Source organism: Rissa tridactyla, chromosome 22, assembly GCF_028500815.1.
Source record: "Rissa tridactyla isolate bRisTri1 chromosome 22, bRisTri1.patW.cur.20221130, whole genome shotgun sequence".
Classification (NCBI taxonomy): Eukaryota; Metazoa; Chordata; class Aves; order Charadriiformes; family Laridae; genus Rissa; species Rissa tridactyla.
In genome coordinates, this window is record NC_071487.1 from 829,430 (window position 1) to 847,089 (window position 17,660).

The 17,660-nt window shown below is 48.8% G+C and overlaps 2 protein-coding genes across 6 annotated transcripts; both read left to right on the top strand.

Moving 5' to 3' along the window:
- The first annotated feature begins 1,889 nt into the window (after positions 1-1,889).
- On the top strand, positions 1,890-11,284 carry TPM4 (tropomyosin 4). 4 transcript variants are annotated; one of them, XM_054181869.1, is made up of 9 exons: positions 1,890-2,221; positions 4,665-4,790; positions 7,805-7,938; positions 8,234-8,351; positions 8,679-8,749; positions 9,001-9,076; positions 9,679-9,741; positions 9,821-9,890; positions 11,077-11,232. In XM_054181869.1, the coding sequence occupies exons 1-9, from the start codon at positions 2,108-2,110 to the stop codon at positions 11,157-11,159; spliced, it is 855 nt and encodes a 284-aa protein (XP_054037844.1). In that variant the 5' UTR covers positions 1,890-2,107; the 3' UTR covers positions 11,160-11,232. The 4 variants fall into 4 exon arrangements, with proteins under 4 accessions (XP_054037844.1, XP_054037843.1, XP_054037846.1 ...); XM_054181868.1 differs by lacking the exon at positions 11,077-11,232 and adding an exon at positions 10,413-10,653 and having other exon boundaries at positions 1,892-2,221; XM_054181871.1 differs by lacking the exons at positions 1,890-2,221; positions 4,665-4,790 and adding an exon at positions 5,552-5,761 and having other exon boundaries at positions 11,077-11,284.
- Positions 11,285-11,712: 428 nt separating this feature from the next.
- On the top strand, positions 11,713-17,179 carry RAB8A (RAB8A, member RAS oncogene family). Of its 2 annotated transcripts, XM_054181872.1 has the most exons (8): positions 11,715-11,873; positions 12,218-12,278; positions 12,494-12,554; positions 12,943-13,020; positions 13,469-13,558; positions 14,217-14,282; positions 14,772-14,822; positions 15,572-17,179. In XM_054181872.1, exons 1-8 carry the CDS (start codon positions 11,750-11,752, stop codon positions 15,662-15,664), a joined length of 624 nt encoding a protein of 207 aa, XP_054037847.1. In that variant the 5' UTR covers positions 11,715-11,749; the 3' UTR covers positions 15,665-17,179. The 2 variants fall into 2 exon arrangements, with proteins under 2 accessions (XP_054037848.1, XP_054037847.1); XM_054181873.1 differs by lacking the exon at positions 14,217-14,282 and having other exon boundaries at positions 11,713-11,873.
- The last annotated feature ends 481 nt before the right edge of the window (positions 17,180-17,660 follow it).

Consider the following 17,660-nt stretch of genomic DNA (forward strand, 5'->3'; position numbering starts at 1 on the left):
ATTCATAGCATTATTTCGTATATGGGTGGGGGGGGACGGGACGCAGAACGGGGTCATTTAATTGCCGCTAACGAGGGATGGAGGTACAGGAGGTGCTGGGCGGGCCCGGCCGGGGCTGAGGACGCTGAGGCGGGGCGGGACGATCGCGCACAGCCCTCTGGGAGCTGTAGTCCTCGGGCGCGCCGCCATCTTGGCGCCTCCAGCTCGCAGCCCCCCAGGGCGCTTCCTGGCGGCCATTTTGGGCTGGGGGGCCGAAGCCCTCTGCGTCAGGGAACGGGTGGGGCCGCCGGGGGTTGAGGACTTGGTTTTAGTAGCAGTGTGAGCATTGGTTTTATTTTGAATCGATACAGCAGGAAATCTCTCACAAAAGGCAGCTTGAGCAGCCTAGCGAGCGCTCTGACTGGCACAGAGGTGCTTTGGGGATGTTTTTTGGGGTTCTGGCCTTGCTTATAGGCATTGTGCTGGTGTTGGCTCCATGTTCATTCTACCATTAGATAAATAAAGAGCAGTTTTTCCTTAGAAGTCTCTCTTAAGGCCTTTCGGTGCAATGCCAGCTCACTCCAGAGGATGAGGGAGTTCCTGTGTCTTGTGCTCAGTCTTTTGGTACCCCTCATGCTGGGGATGCTGCGAGCACTTCTGAGAGAAGGCCTGGCAGGGTTTGTGAGGGTGTGCAAGGAGTTGGGCCTGTGTGTGGCCTGGGAGTGAACACAGGGCAGTGGAGGGCAGAGGCAGAATCAGTGGGAAAGTATCATGAGGTGGCTAATGGGACCTGAATTTGGGAAAGAATAGACTAGACTAGAATATCTCCAGTTGGAAGGGACCCGTAAGGATCATCAAGTCCAAATCATCATTTATATTGCTGGTTTTTGCTTAGGCAACAGAAAAGGGGCATCTGTTTTATCAGTAAAGAAAAATAAGGAAGAGCATGTGTCAGTGTAACTCCTTTGGGAAGGCACCAGTGAATCTAACTCCTGTGGTTTTGCTCGAAAAGTGGGGGAATGTGAGGGCATGCAGGTCCCAGTGTAGCAAAGTCAAGTGCTTTCATTCTGCTCTGAGAGGTGCAGTAATTAAGCCCTTGCTACAGTTAGGGCAAAGCGGGTGATGGGCGCTGTGAAGCTAAGCTGGAGCATCCGTAGGGATGGGAGAGGGCAGTTGGAGCACGGGCATGTGTCTAACAGGGCTGGAAGAGCAAACAGGGCTCATCCCAGGGCCGTTGGATGCTCTTGTTGGTGTCCTCAGTGGAGCTGCTTCTGATGATCTTCACAGAGCCTACTCATGCCTTGCCTGACAGAGAGAAGGTGACTGCTTCATAAAGCAGAAGAAATAATTTACAGTGCTCACCCGACTGCAGCTTCAGGTGCATTGTTCAGTTCCCAAAGTATTTAGTGAGTGAAATTTCAAAGACAGACACTCGAACTCGCTGAATGCCTTTGAGCCTGAACTTGAGATCTAAATCTGACTTCTGTTATGTTCCTTAATCCCAGTGCTTATTTTCACAGCAAAAAAACCCTGCTGTCTCATAACATATCCTGCATCTTCTTATAACATAAATTTAGCTACCTCTTAAGTGTAGATTTTTTATTTTATTTTATGCATGGATTTATTTTGGAGTAATCCAAAAAGATCTTTCCCTTTCCTTCATTAGTCTTATGCAATTATTATAAGAAGCTAGGCCATCCCTGTAGATCTATTGGGCTGTTTAATTGCTCTGCAAACACGGAGGGGTGCTAATAAGCTTTCTTTCAAGCATGTGTTCATATGTCAACACTTTTGCTTCTGTCAGAAGCTTAAAAATGGAAACAGTTTTCTCTTTAAGAAAACAGGACCCAAATAAGGAGATGATGGAGTGCTGAAGATTCCTCTAGTGAGCCTGTTCCAGCTCATTCCTTAGAAAGGCTGCGTGTGAAAGATCAGAGAAGAGGCCAGTAGATCTGGGTTTTGTCCAGGGGTCTCTGGGTTTAAAGCTCTCTACAACCACTTGAGCTCATTTTCCATGTGGCTTGACTGAGTACAACTCATTTCACTGCCCAAGCTGTTAAAAATCTAGAACTTTACTCTTCGGAATTCTTTCAGTTGCGCAACAGATACAACCTATCCTTCAGCAAAAATGGAAGCTATCAAGAAAAAGATGCAGATGTTGAAGTTAGACAAGGAGAATGCCATTGACAGAGCAGAGCAGGCTGAAACGGATAAGAAGGCAGCTGAGGACAAATGCAAACAGGTAAGTAGAAATAAAGTCACAGATTGTGTGTGCACTGCAGAAATAAGTGTAACAAAATACTCTGTTGCAGCTTTCTGATTCAGAAAGCAAAATAATTTGAAGTCGGGTTTTCTGTTTATCTTCTTTTGAAGTCTTTTGCTTTTTTGTGATGTTACACTCCATGCAGCCAGGGCTAGGTATGAACTTATCTTTTCAGCCATCCAAGTCTTTGTGAAATTAGCATGATCTACACATTATTAAGAGTACTTTGTCTAAGTTTTCCTGAATCTTAAATAATTGCCTTAGTTTTCTTGTGCTTGTGGTTCCCTGGAAAAGGCCTGACGTGCTCCAAATCAAAGCTGCGTACCTTGAACACCTGTAGGACTAGTGTTAATACCTCCTGAAGAGTCAGCTGCGCCTAAACATTAATTGAGCCTCTCCTTGAAGTGAATTAATAAAGTTCACGTGACTAGTCCTTGGTATAGAGAGTGCCCCTTCAAGGTTCCAGCTCTGACTCAACAGTAGATATGTTGTATTATTTTTTTGTTAAGAATAATCAGAAATATCTTAATTTGAAAGCTCTTCTTTTAACTGAGTTTTAGTGATAACATTATCGTGTTCTTTTGTTTTTCAGTGTTCTTTATTCTGAATATCTACCTTATATTTGAGCTATAGTATTTTCAGAATGATCTTGAATTGAGTTGGCTACGCTCAGGTTTCTTATAGCACTTTGTGTAAAATTCCCATGTCTTTTACATCCTCTAAATGTGGCTGCTTCTACTACATCTTCCAGACTGCTAGAATACATTATTAGCATTCATTTGGCCAAATGTGTCTTATGTTCAAGTTCAGATTGAGATCCTGGATGATAGTAATAAACTTTCAGGGTCAGCTGCTGCTGTCTTCCCTCTGCCCCCCCAGCGTAAGGAAAACTCCTTGTCCCTTCTGTGTCATTACAGTGAGCTCCTACAAGCTGCACACATCGCCCCGTGTACGTAGTCCCTGTTTCTTTCCTAGCTTCGGAGGTGTTGATCAGATGCTGTTCTGTTGGGACACACAGTTTCCCCGGCTAATCTTTCTGTGCTCACTAACAGCCACAGCAGATTGTTACTCAGTTAATGGTGACTGAATGCCTACCCTTCCTTTATGTTTAGTTATCAAAGGTGATTTCCTACGGCATGATAAATGACACACTTTTGGGAATTTTCAAGTATCTATATGAAGGTAATTCACAATAAAAAGCTAAAAGAGAAAAAAAAAAATCTTTGATCTTACTCTTTTCTGAGTTGTCTAAAATTTTTCAGCTTTTTTTTTTTTTAATGTGGGCACAGTAGTCAAGTAGTGATTTTAATATCATACACAAAGGAAGCATCTCCTTCATCCTGCTTACTGGCCCTCTGTTAAAGCATCCAAGCAAGCGTATTCTGTTCTCTCACACTGGTTACTCTGAGTAAAAGTATAGAAACATAACAATGTTCCAGAATAGCACGCTACCAAAAATGTCGTTAAAGCTATCTTTGAAGCTAGAACGAAGAAAGTCAGTGCACTAAAACACAAACTATTTTGAGTGAACTATTTTGATAGACTAAATTTATGTGAAGGCGGAGCTAAATGGTTAAATCAGTTTCTCTACAGACTGAACTGTTTTGTGTTGCAAATGAAATGATGGAGCAGATGGGCTTGCAGGCGCACCCTTATCAGCAGCCTCCTGATAATGTAAATTCTTCAGGGAGCATGAGACAGTTTGTCATTAAACAGTCTCCCGGCAGGTTATAAATAGGACTGTTCTAGCGTACAATATGGATTTATATGGTATGGAGGAGAGAGTCTGAACCTCATGGTAGGATGGAGCATAGTTGGCCCACAATTAGCCAGAGGATAATTGGGGTCAGAAGGGACCTCCAGCCATCGCGTCCCACCTCCCGCTTACAGCAGGGTCTGTCATGGGCCAGACCTGGTCCCTACGGCTTCCAGAGTTGCATTTGGTTAGAAGTGTCTTCAACAACATAAAAAAGATGATTGGGGAACGACCACTCGTTTTTTCTCACTATACAGGAATTTAATATTTTCCTAATAAATCATCAGGTAATAGTGTTAGAAAAAACACAAGGATGCCATTTTAAAACATTTATGCTGTAGAATTAGGTGCTGCAGGGTGTTGTGGAGTCCAAAATAGAAATGAGGTGACAAAGGCCTTGTACCCAGTTACGCCTTAAACCAGATGCTGTGTGTACGGTGGCAGGAAGCGTTGTCCTAAGGGTGGGATGTTTTTAAGGATCTTTGCCGGGCAACTGCTACCAGTCACGCTCAGGCTACCTGCCCCAGCAGAACTTTGATCTGCTCTTTCATGACTCTTTTCTATGTTATGTTAAACTAATAGTAAAGAGGGGTTTTAACCATAATAGGCTGTAACTGATAATATATCAAAATGCTCACTTTGGGTTTTTTTTTCCTCTCTTGAAAGGTAGAGGATGAGCTGGTTGCTCTGCAGAAGAAGTTGAAAGGCACTGAAGATGAGCTGGACAAGTACTCGGAGGCTCTCAAAGATGCCCAGGAAAAACTAGAGCAGGCTGAAAAGAAGGCGACTGATGTACGTACCTACGGCTAGTATTTGCCTGGAACTACTGGCTGGTTTGTGTGTAGCACACTGGTGCCAAGACCCACTGAGGACGTCTGTGTTGCAGCACTGTGAGCGCGGTACAGGGAGGGCAGCGGTACGTTTCAGATACGTACAGCTGCTGTCCCCACTGCCAAGGTGGGCTCGGGCTGCCCGTCCTGCGCCAGGCGCGTGGCAGCCAGCACCGCTCGGGGCATCACGGGTACCCACAGGGGAATGCCGGGGGGTCTGAAACGGGGGGCAGTGTTTGTGGGTGGAAATCCTTTAGGAAAGGTGAAATCTCCGTATACAAAATGGTGGCGTTTGAGGGAGGCTGGGACAAAGCAGGGATCTGCTGTGCCGTAAGGCAGCAGTTTGCCTTCGGGCGGAAAAACCAGTCCCAGCTCCCCAGCCACGCAGCCCTTCCGTTTGCCCTCAGAATCGTTAGTTTTGGCTTCTCTCTTGCCTGCCCGGGCCCCAACCCGGCGGGCACACGCCGGCGGCGGTTTGCTGCACCCCACCTTCGGGGTCCTGGGGACGGCGGGGGTGGCGCGGGGAGCCCGGGAGTCCCGCCGCCGGCTTCGCATCACCGAGCGCCGCGGCGGCCGGGGCCGGGCTGGGCGGGGACCCCGCGGGACGGGGACCGGGGGAGCGGGCGGGGCGGCCCCGGCTCGCCGCCGTCCCGGCGCTGCTTGCGCCGAGTCCTGGGTGCTACGTCACCACCCCCACCTCCACCTCCAGCCGCGTGACGTCATCGGCCCATTGAAAGGCGCGGGGCCGCGCGCCGCCACGTGCAGCACCTCCGCGCCCTGCCCGCCGCCCGCGCCGCGCCCATGGCCGCGCCGAGCTCCCTGGAAGCGGTGAAGAGGAAGATCCAGTGCTTGCAGCAACAGGCGGATGAGGCGGAGGATCGCGCCCAGGTCCTCCAGCGGGAGCTGGACCTGGAACGGGACCTGCGGGAGAAAGTGAGACCGCCCGGGCTGCCTGCGCGCCTCTCTCGGTCGCTCTCTCCCGGGCTGCCCTGCTCCTTCCTTCCTGTCTCTGGCTCTCTCTCGCTGGGGCGCGCCTGGCTCTCCCCTGCTCCGGGAGGACGGCTCGGCCGCCGGCTGCCTTCGCTCCTCCGCTGTCCCCCTCGCTCCTCCGCTCCGCAACCCCCCTGCGGAAACCGCTGGCGCTGCCGCAGCGCCTCGCCCACACCGGCCGCCGGGGGCGCCGGGCACGGCGGCGGCTCGTCCCGGGCGCCCGCTGCTTATCGCGCTTTGGGGCCGTTTCCCTTCGGAAAAAAAAGCGTTGCGAGCACCGATCGGCATCGGGAAGCGGTTACGAGTTGAGTAGGAAGTGGCTGGTTAATTAGGAAAAAACGCTGCATGACAACGAGCGGGGAGTTCCCGCCTCGGCGCCGCACCGCTGGCTCCAGCACAGCTGGGAAATGTCCGAACTGCTGGAAAATAACTTTCCCTCCTGCTTTTCACAGAGAAATCAGAACTCTCCACTAGTGTGCGGCTCTCCCGGGGCTGGACAGCTGGTTTCACTTAGATTTGTGTGTGATCAGCCTTCCCGGCATCTTCCTGCTATTTTATCACATGTCAGCGAGTTAGTTTTACCGTATAAGGACTGCGGGCTGCTTCTGGGAGAGGTGGAGCCACCCCAACTCCGGCTTCCCAGTGGCCCCGGCTCCATAGTTTTGGAATCTTGCTTAATTAAAGTATGACTTAAAAGTGGCCTGGCTATGGAAGGAGTCGCAGGCTGCCACATAACAGATGCCAGTTTTCTACATGATTGATGCCTCGATGTAAATCGAGAAAGTTAAACACATGGCACTGGGTAGAAAACAAATGAAATACAGGATAATTTGTGACTAGAGGAATCCTGGGTCAACTTCCATTTGGATAAGTCACTGAAATCCTTTCCAAGATGGTACAGCTATGAATGGAAACCACTTCCTCCAGCTTGGGAGGAGCGGTCAGTAACCAAATTGGCAAAGCTGCAGGAAAACAAATATTTTTTCAAAGTGTTTAACACAAAGCATAAAACAATATAGCCCATAAAAGTGGGGGGTTTTTAAATAAATAAAAAGTTAATCTTATATATGGCAATCATGCTCAGATTTGCGGACTATTGAGTGCGCAGTTGTTAAAGTAGGGCTTTATTTTCCTTCAAATAACAAACAATTAAAGGATCCATATCTTAATAAAAACGATGTATTTATGGACAGAAATTTGTTCCTATTGTCTGTATGTGAGCATTTTTCCCAAGAATCTCTCCATTTATTATCTAGTCTTTTTTTAAAATATTAATAGTGTGCCCAATTACTGTGCAGTTTATTCAATAATATATAAACAGACCTTATTATTAAGAAATGCTTTCTGCCCAATCCCTTAAGTACCACAGGAAACAATGAAAAGGGAAACTGAACTTAGTTTAAGAACATAGCCAATTTTGCCCTATTTATGTTACGCAGACGACCGATTCTCCCATGCTGGGGCCAACTGCATCTGCCCAACTGACCGCGTAAAGATTATGTAGCGTTTGCAGGCTGAGGAGCCCAGAATGGATAATGAAATAGCTTTAACTCCAGCAGTGTGCTGTGACAGGATATTGCTGCAATCTGTGATGAAACCAAAACCGGGGAAATCAACTGTGAAGTTTTTGGAACAAGCCCTTACCCAAACAGTTCAGTTTTTAACTTTGGAATCCTATGGGTAGACCCAGCCCTGTGAAGTGATCTGAAAATACTTCTCCGTTGGCAATCCCTGCCGAATCCCTTGTGCGGCAGGAATGATAAGTACCATTAATAAAGAAAGGAGAAGCACATACTCCATACCTTGAGATTCCTGAGATGCCTTAGTTTAAACAAACAACAAGCAGAGACAGAGGGGTTCCCAGAGCTTCCCTGCGTGTACCGAGGAGAAGCCTTTGCAGTTTTAAGGGAAGTGATTAGTTGAGAACATGTGTCGGCCGGCAGCTGGCTGTGCGTAACCCGAGTTCTGGGCGGTTGTTTCGTACAGGCCGAAGGTGAGGTGGCAGCGCTGAACAGACGTATCCAGCTCGTGGAAGAGGAGCTGGATCGTGCCCAGGAACGGCTGGCCACAGCCTTGCAGAAACTGGAGGAGGCCGAGAAAGCGGCGGATGAGAGCGAGAGGTACATTTCCTTCCGTTCTTCTTTTTCTTTTTTTTTGGTAAAAATTTGAATACATATGAATAAAGTATCCCTGTATAACTTAGTATCTGCTAATGCACATTGCAGGCCAGAGACCCACAACTAGAGGTGCCTTTTTTATAAGGTTAAATGAGTAATTCTGTTATCCTCAAAGAACATGATAGTATGGTCATAATGGGCCACTTTTTGGTTACAAATACTGAACCCACTGTGGGATCTTTGAAATAAAACTGCTAAAATGCTTCTGCATTAAACACACTTGCCTTGACTTCTGCAGAGGAATGAAGGTTATCGAGAACAGAGCAATGAAAGACGAAGAGAAAATGGAAATTCAGGAAATGCAACTGAAGGAGGCCAAGCATATTGCTGAAGAAGCTGACCGCAAATACGAAGAGGTAAAAGGGATGAGGAGATGCTTAAACGTATGGGAGAACTGGCACCAGCTTTGTTACTCTCCAGTTTAGTCATTCCTTGTATGCTTTTCCCTGTGTGATGGTTCGACGTGCAACGTTCCCAAAAAGGGGCAATTTTAGTAGATATTTAGATATTTAATACTAAGAACACTGCCAAGTCTAACTTATTTGGGGGAAAAGTCTTTCGTGTCTGTACGTGTATGTTTTAATCTAATTTGTTCATTGAGAAGGAAATGACGAGCGCGGTGCTTTGAGAGAAACGTCTACGAAACTGCAGACTGGCTCGAGACAGCTGTTGTCTCTTTACAGGTTGCCCGTAAACTGGTTATTTTGGAGGGTGAACTGGAAAGAGCTGAAGAGCGCGCAGAGGTGTCCGAAGTGTGAGTAACTCCGGACACACGGCGGCAGTTCAGAACACAGCGAAGGGCAAAGCTGTATTTCATTAGAAAAATCTAGTACTGGGAGGCAGGCGTGTAGCATACGTGGAAGAGTTTTTTTGTACCCTGCGTACCCAATTTCCTCCTTTCAGACTTATAATTACTTCACCGCTTCTATTTTTAGACTTCTTGAAAATTAAGTTAAGTCATAACAGGGGCAGTAGTAATTTATACATTTATTTTTTTTCCTGTAGTAAATGTAGTGACCTTGAAGAGGAGTTAAAGAACGTCACTAACAACCTGAAGTCTTTGGAAGCTCAATCTGAAAAGGTTGGTTCTTTCCATAAACTAAGGGATGGGGCAAAGTCAGAAGTTGTAATTAAAGTCCATAGAAATAATCCAGAAATACAAAGAAAGTGAAAGTGACTTGCTCTTTAACAGAGACTGCTGAGAGCGCTGAATCCGTTCTGCCCAACCCAAGTCAGTAACCTGATAACCATCAAGCCAGACCCTAAATCTCCGTTTCCCACACCAGTCTGGTGCTGACTGAGCCTGATTTTCTGAGATTGCTCTTTTTGTGGGTTTTGCCCTCTTCATAGTGAAAATTGTTAAAATTCCTGATTTCATTAAAGAGTCGTTTCTGGCTAGTCTAAACCGGTATGGAAGGCTTCCTGCTCTCTTGCCCATTCCGCTAGTTTGTGCTGAAGCCTGTTAAGGTCTAAGATGACTCACGAAGGAGCCTGGGCATCCCCAGTCTTAAAATGATGGTTTGTGAACCAGAGTCTGAAACGTCTTGGCAAAGAGGAGCAACGGACAGAAAGGGTGTTTGCAGCCACTGTAAAAGGAAAAGTGGTTACAAATAGGTCAGGGTTTCATAAACATCTATTATTGTTGCTACAGCTTCCCTTAAAGAGTGTTTATTGTTTTCACAGTACTCGGAAAAAGAAGATAAATACGAAGAAGAAATCAAGATTCTGTCCGACAAGCTTAAAGAAGTAAGTTTATCCGTCCCCAGACTGCATTTTGGCATCATTTTTTTAACAGCATCCAGTTACTCTATTTAATTTTTTTTAGGCTGAAACTCGTGCTGAGTTTGCGGAGAGAACAGTTGCCAAACTGGAAAAGTCTATTGATGACCTGGAAGGTATGAAATTACTTGAGTTTTGTTTAAAAGTGATCGATTTCAAATCAGAAAACAAAATTCTAGGAGGGGCATCAGATTTTATTGGGACAGGAGAGAAGGCGTACGGGTAGATGGGCGGGATGTGCCCACTGGACACGTCGGTCCCGTGTGGTACCTCCTGGCCGCAGGAAGTTCTCCTGAAAAACTGGTAACAATAACCTGATTTTGGCCAACTCACAGGTACACGGACTCAAGGGCTCTTTCTATTCATAATAAGGTGATAACCCTGCTTCGTGTAATTACTGAAAAATAATTTAGTGAGATTAAAAAAACGTAGATGAAGCTTCTGACCTGGCAGCTGTGTGGATTTTTTGCTTTCATGCCGCTACTCAATTACGCATCTCTTCTCTTCTTTTGTTTTCTGCCCCAACTGCTCTGGCTGCTGCCTTCTGCCTGTCTGCGCCTCTCCTCCTGTGCGCCTCTTCCTCTGGACTGTTTTTCTGCATTTCTTGCTGAACGTGCCTCTGCCCTGGGGACGGACAGACGAGCTCTACGCTCAGAAGCTGAAGTACAAAGCGATCAGTGAGGAGCTTGACCATGCTCTCAATGACATGACCTCTCTGTGAGCGGTGCTGGGGCCGCTCTCCCTCCCCGCATCTCTTAAGCTTTTCTTGCCTGTAATACCTGTCACTTCACGCAGCTTCCACAAGTGATCCCTCAAGCTCCTCTGTAAGGACTGAGCTCAATAAAAACAAGATACCTCTGCCTTTCAGCTTTCGGGGTTTATTTCCTTACAACTCACCTAAAATACACCAGTCGCAGCTGAAGTACGTTCAGCCCCTCCGGCCGGGGCCGGGCAGCTGCAGCCAGCAGAGGTGTCCCTGTCGGCCGGGGCAGGGCCCGCGCGGGTTTTAGTGTTCCCGAGGATGCGGAAAGCTTTGAGCGTGTTCGGTGCGTGCTTGCGGCGCTGCGTCTGCCCAGAGGCCTGTCAGTTACACGTGAAATCAGAGCACGAATCTGTCACGTTAGATGTAGGATGTGTCCCAAAACCTTACTTAATTACACCAATTACCAAAAAAATTGGCCCTGTTTCATGGATGCATAGTGGTGTCTTGACCACGAGGGTAAGTAATCGTGGGGTTTTATTTAAGGGGAAAAGGCTGTAAAATGATGAGTTTTAAGGTGTGTTTTTCTTTTTTCTCACCAGAAAAACTCGCTCAAGCCAAAGAGGAGAACTTGGGGCTGCATCAGACACTGGACCAGACGCTGAACGAACTGAACTGTATATGAGCTGCCGACGGGTCCCTGCGGCCGGGGGACCGGCACCCTCCCCGCCCCCCCCGCCCCCTTCCTGCAACACCAACTAAGTTATGCGCAGCCGGGCGGGGGTCCCAGCGCGGCCGAGGCTCCGCGGGGCGCGGGAGAGCGTGGGGAGAGCGTGGGCCGCGCCAGCCCCTCGCGCCCGTCCGCGCGTGTCCCGGCGCCGGCTGTGCCCGGCCGCAGCGTCACCCCGCCCGTCGCGGGCGGCTCCTATTAAACACTTTCTCCCGGTCCCGCGCCGCCTCCCGCCCTTTCTGTAGCGCTTCTCTGCGGGTGACGTCACGAACCGCCACGCCAAGCCGGGGGCGGTTACAGGCGTGACGTCACGCCAAGCCGCGCCACGCGCCTTCCGCCCGCCGCGGGAAGTGACGCCCGACCCAACCGCCAATGGCGCCGCCGCTCACACGCCGGGCGGAGGCCGCCGGCCAATGGGGCGCCGGCCGCGCGCGCTTCCTGCCGGGCTCAGCCAATGGGCGCGCGGCGGGCGGTGACGGGCGGCGGCGGCGGCCCGTGGGGCGGCGCGGGGGGCGGGCGCGGGCCGAGGGGCGGCGCCCGGGAACATGGCGAAGACGTACGACTACCTCTTCAAGCTGCTGCTCATCGGCGACTCGGGCGTGGGCAAGACGTGCGCGCTCTTCCGCTTCTCCGAGGACGCCTTCAACGCCACCTTCATCTCCACCATCGGTCAGCGCGCCCCGGGGGCCGGGGGGGGCCGGGCCGGGCCCGCCGGCGGCGTCTCGCTCCGCCCGGGGCAGCTCGGTTGCGGGGGGCGCGTTCGCGGCTGCGGGGGCCCGCCGGGGGATTCGCGGCCCGGCTTTCGAGCGGCTCTCGAAAGCCCGCGGCCGGGCGGCTCCGGCCGCTCTCGCCCCGCCGCTGGGGCTCGGCGGGCGGGCGGGGGGAGGGCGCGCCGCGGGCGCTCCCGCCCGAGAGAACGAACTGAAAAGCTTCGCGGTGAATCTGGGGGGGAGGGAAGCGTTGATTCGGTCTGGGGCAGAAACTCGGAGTAATTCAGTTGCTTCTCTTCGCAGGTATCGATTTCAAAATTCGGACCATCGAGCTGGATGGGAAGAGAATCAAACTGCAGATCTGGTAGGAGTTTGCTGCCGACGGGGCGTCTGCGGCGGGGGGTGCTGTTACCGTCGAGCCGTTCCTCAGTTGTGCTCGTCAGCGCTTCACAACAGCTTAGACACTAAGAGGGAGTTTTAGTGCGTCTAAAGACTGGCTCGGCAATGTTTAACTGGAACTTTCGGTGGCTTTGCCTCGAGCAGGCCGTTTGGCTGAGCCCCGTGTTCTGTCTGTTCCAGGGACACCGCGGGGCAGGAGCGATTCCGAACCATCACAACCGCCTACTACAGGGGAGCGATGGTAGGAGCCGGACGGGTGACGCTACACCGATCCCGGGCGGTTGGGCTGTCACAGTCACATCGGCCAGGGTTAACGTGGGACGCGCACAACTGTCTGTCGGCCAGGTGTAAACTCTGCCGCACTAAGTCCCTGGAGCAGTGCTCCGCTTCGGAGCGGAGCCGGGAGTTCCAGGGAGCTCCGGGGGCAGGTCTCCTCCGCGACTCGCGCTGTGGATGCCCGTCCCGCGCGCCTTATCTAGCGAGGCACAAGCGGTGGTTAAATGTTATGTAGAACCGTGAACCAGCTGCTTTAAAAATAGACTTCGTTGAGTCGCTCCTTTCTGCTGCAGACGAGTCTTTAACTCTTGCTTAAACTGACTGAAACACTCTGTCTCCTCCTTGTTCTTCAGGGCATTATGCTAGTCTATGACATCACCAATGAAAAGTCTTTTGAAAATATTCGGAACTGGGTCCGGAATATCGAAGAGGTAATTTCTCTATTTACTTACTCTATATTGAAGGCACTATTTTTTCCTCCCAAAGTAGTTGAAACTTAATTGGTTCGGAAGTTTCTTTTGAATTCATGTACTGGAGGGAACTTGGAAAATAAGTTCAATGAAAACCAGTAACACCTTCTGGAATGTGCCGGTTCACAGTTACTTGCTGCGCTCGCACACAGGGAGCACCAGCTGTGGGGACTGCAGCCCTCCTGGTGACGAGGGCACCTCAAAGTCGATGTTCTCCTGCCACGACAAGTGACCTGAGAGCTGTCGGTGTGCAGGACCCGCGCTGGGCTTTGGGGAGCCCGTAAATCTGCGGAAGGTGCTCAGCAGCAGCATCTCGTGTGACGCACTTGCCGCATGCCTCATCTCTCTGACAATATTTCTCTAAAAACACCCAAGCCCAAGTCTTTGCTTTGATGTGTTTCTGTCTCAGCACGCCTCTCCAGATGTTGAAAAAATGATCCTCGGGAACAAATGTGATGCAAATGACAAAAGACAAGTTTCCAGAGAGCAAGGGGAGAAGGTAAGTGCCGGCGCTTTAACGTGTTTCAGCTCAGGCTTTTCAGAGTATAAAACTCGCCGCCGTCACTGTCTGTGCGCTGGCACTCCGGGGGTGTCTGAGCAGAACTGCTGAATGTCCCGAGCTGTAGTTCAATACGTTTCCCCGCTCTGATTAAAAAAACGAGTCTGCATTAAAAATTCTTATGAATGATCTGGTCGAGATGTGTTGGGTGCAAAGCACGGAGTTGGATTTTTTTCTTAGAAAAAGGAAGAAAAAGCATGCTAGAGTTTGACATTTAGGAACTGTCTCTTTTTGGCTAAAAGCCGCTGAGAGAAGGGAGACGGGATTGTCTTTTCTGGCGTCAGATGTTCCTTGGTCAAGGTAGAGACGGTGTGTCCGTGCGCCGCAGATGTTACAAGACTGACAAGATATCTCTCTGTGCAAGGGAAAAATAAAAGGAGCAGATTCCAACGTGTGCGGGGTGTGAAACAGCAGAACAGGGCCCAGCAAGAAGAGCTGCCAATAGCAATGAGATCTAGTTCCTGAATTTTACTAATTGTTCTGCCTGAGTAAATCCCCACGTTGCCGTGACTCGCGCCGGGGCAGACCCTGCGCAGGTGGTTGTTTGTAGAGCTGTTCCCGCAATTCTCCAACTAACGTGAATCCTGCTTTTGTTCAGCTTGCTGCAAGTTTTGGGATTAAATTTATGGAGACCAGCGCGAAAGCAAATATAAACATAGAGAATGTAAGTACTGCAGCCTTTCTGCTACGCTTAGTGTCCTTTGTGCAAACAAGGCCTGAGGACACCTGCCCGTCCCGGCTGGATGCAAAACTCGGTCGTTAGATCCCGCGGTTGGGTTGTTAAGTGCATATCGCTTCTTTAAACTGATCTTGGCACTTAGAGCGTAACACAGGGGTGTTGGAGCAAACAAAAGCTCAGCTGCCTCTTTGCATTCAGTAACGTGGTTGATGAAGGGTCACGTTTTCCCACTCGCTGAACCCAGGACATGCCCCGCCGTGGGCACCGTGTGCCATTGGGGGGCTCGGGCTTGGAAAGGGGGTAGCGGAGTTGGAAAAGGAGCATTAAAACCTGGAAGGGGGGAAAAAACACTGGAAAACTTGACATTCTTCAGGAGTTCAATATACGTGGAAACTCGGGAAAGCAGCTTATTGCTAAACAAAAATATTAGAATATATTTTATTAACCATGTAACACTGAACTGCTTTGTCACAGGCATTTTTCACTCTTGCAAGAGATATCAAAGCAAAAATGGACAAGAAGTTGGTGAGTAACCGTCACTTGGTCCACGCTGCATTTAAATAGGAAAAAAACCCAAGCACGAGCCAAATAGCAAGTACTGATGCGCGGCGTATAAAAGGGCTGTGCGGTCTCTTTCCTGGGGGGAGCACTGAAGGTTATAGACATTTATTTTTAGTTTTGTCGAGCTACGCTCTGACCTCGGCTTACAAACAATTGTCTCTGCGGTTCAGGAATTAGCTGCAATGGCTGAGGTTTTCTAAATAAAAGCATCTTATTTGTTCATTGAAAGTCGAGTGAGTGGTAGAGCAGTTTAATGGTATTTTCCTGCTCTTGCAGTCTGAAAAACGGAATCCTATAAATGAGACACGCGGGAGGCCCACTGCGCGCGTCAGGGTAGTGCTCAAACCAGTATGGTTAGACGTAGGTGAAGAGCTAATTGTTTCGATAACTGTAGCGGAAGTGTTCTGAGAAAGGATTGGGTTCTCTTTCATACAACAACCAAACGTACAGCGATGTCACTCTGTTCCTTACGAAATGAAGGTAACGGGGGTTCCTTCTGCGCCTACTGAGCGTTCCCCCTTCACGTGACCAGACGCGAGCTGACGGAGCTGTGATACTTTGGCTCCTGCTGACGATTCCTGTTTCGGCAAGAGCCAAACACGTCGTCTGACTTTTCTTTCTAAAAATCTCGGCTGTCTTTGAGTTTATAGAAGGACGAAGCGTAGGTGCAGTGCAAGTAGAAATAAGTAACTGAATATTCTTTGCCTCTTCAGGAAGGCAATAGCCCGCAAGGCAGCAACCAGGGCGTCAAAATCACACCAGACCAGCAAAAGAAAAGCAGCTTTTTCCGATGTGTTCTTCTGTGAGGGACACGGCCTTAATCTGAGCAGCTGCTCAGCTGAACTGGACTGTGCCTGTTCTGAGCGAGAGTTCCTCTGTCTGTGGACTTAGCGTTTCCAGCATACCTTGTCACTTTGTGACCATCTGAATAAGAAATTGTTTATTTTAGTAATTGTCTGACTCTTCAATTTTGGAGATGAAACAAGTTTATTTTTGTCAGATTGCCACCGGGCGCGTGTATTGTCTAGCAGAGGGGGTACAGACCAAACCTGTGATACAGCACCGTTGCTGACAGGCTTCAATCTTTGTGTTCGTATCTGTAACGTAGCCCAATTAGAAAGATTTAAGTTATGATCAGAATAAGAAACTGAAACGCCAATGCTAATAAATACAGGTATGTGTCCGTGATAGATGTGCACATCCGTAGATGCGATTAGATCAGTCGCATCGAGCCATCAGTAACCGCACTCCGGTGAGCAGTACAGGCGTACGCCTTCCAGAAGGTGGAGGGAAGCGTTCTGATCTCCATCGCTTTGCTACTACGGAGAAAATCCTTTGTCTGCCTGTTCCTTACTCAGTTGCGTTATTCTAGACAATCCACAAGTACAATTGAAGTTTAAAAAAAAAAAAAAAAAAAAAAATCCTCCTCAAAGGAATCTCTATTTTTTTAAAAAACCAAAGTGTGCTGTAAATATAACGGATCCTTGCCATCAGGAATGACTTTATCCATGTTAGACTTGAACGTGCTTAATGAAGTACTCCGGGCGTTTAGACGCGTTTAACGGGAGACGACGGCTACGTGAGTCCCACGCGAACCGTCAGTCCTCTCCTCGTGGAGAAACGGACCCTGGTTGGGGTAGGGACACTCACTCGACATCTGTAACGTTACGATGGGCGACTTTTCCTTCTCCGGTCGAGAATGACTCCAGATCTGTCAGGATGCAGTAGCTAGTTTTAAATCGTGACAAGAAAATGTATTGCACTGCTTCCAGTTGTGTGTTCTCATGCACACTTGCTCACATATGCAAATAAATGTTGCACATATGAACACTTTCTGAAAGCAAACTTTTTTAAGCTGAGATTTGCCTTGCTGCTGCGTATGATCACGTCAGATTTCACGCAGCAGCAAACCTGTTGATAGCTGGCATCAATGCAAATGACGTTTCGTCCTCAGTGGAAATATTCCACGTATTTATTCCTATAAACACAGTCTATTACATTCCGATGTATAAAATGTAACAGCCAAGTAAAGCTCGCAGGTAGGTAATAGCCCTCGGTTGCGAGGCCGTGAGCCTGACTCCTCGTTAGGCTGACTCCTCGTTAGGCTGACTCCTCGTTAGGCTGACTCCTCGTTAGGCTGACAAGGGGAGCCAGGAGGAGCCATCTACTTCACAGTCTGCTGTCAAGTGATGGGAGTTACGGGATATTTAATGCAAATGAACGTAGCGGCTGTGTCCTGCAACTCACTGGAATTGTTAACATGCTTTGTTTACATTGACAACTGCACTTAAGGGTAAAATTAAAGCTGATTTTAAAGTTAATGAATTTACTCACCGGGTTTGTTTTTTTCAAGTTTGTGGTATTACATTCTGGCCTCAAAGTAGCGCTCGTAAGTATTACTGAGTTAAGGATCGATCAGATTCATCATTAAACTTTATAATCTGCAGCATGCAATTGGTCTCAACAGGAGTATTGCCTGTTCTTCTAAAACGGAAAAAGGAAATTTTACTGTGTAATTTACTGGTTCATAAAAATGTATTTTATATGCTACCGCCTCTTTCTTTTTTTTTTTACCGAGCTAGCAGATTTCAGGGAGCTCTGTTCGTGATTAAAGTCATACGTAAAGCTTTCCTCTAACCAGAACGTTATGGTGGGGGTTTTTTTGTTTCCTCGTGGCTTTTTAGCGTGAGGACTTGGTGAACACGCACCGTAGCGGATTACACACATCTGTGTTTGTAGGATAAAATCACGTTAAGCTACTGAAGAGCCTCCCAGTCACTGTGTGCTTCGAGTCAGCGTCTG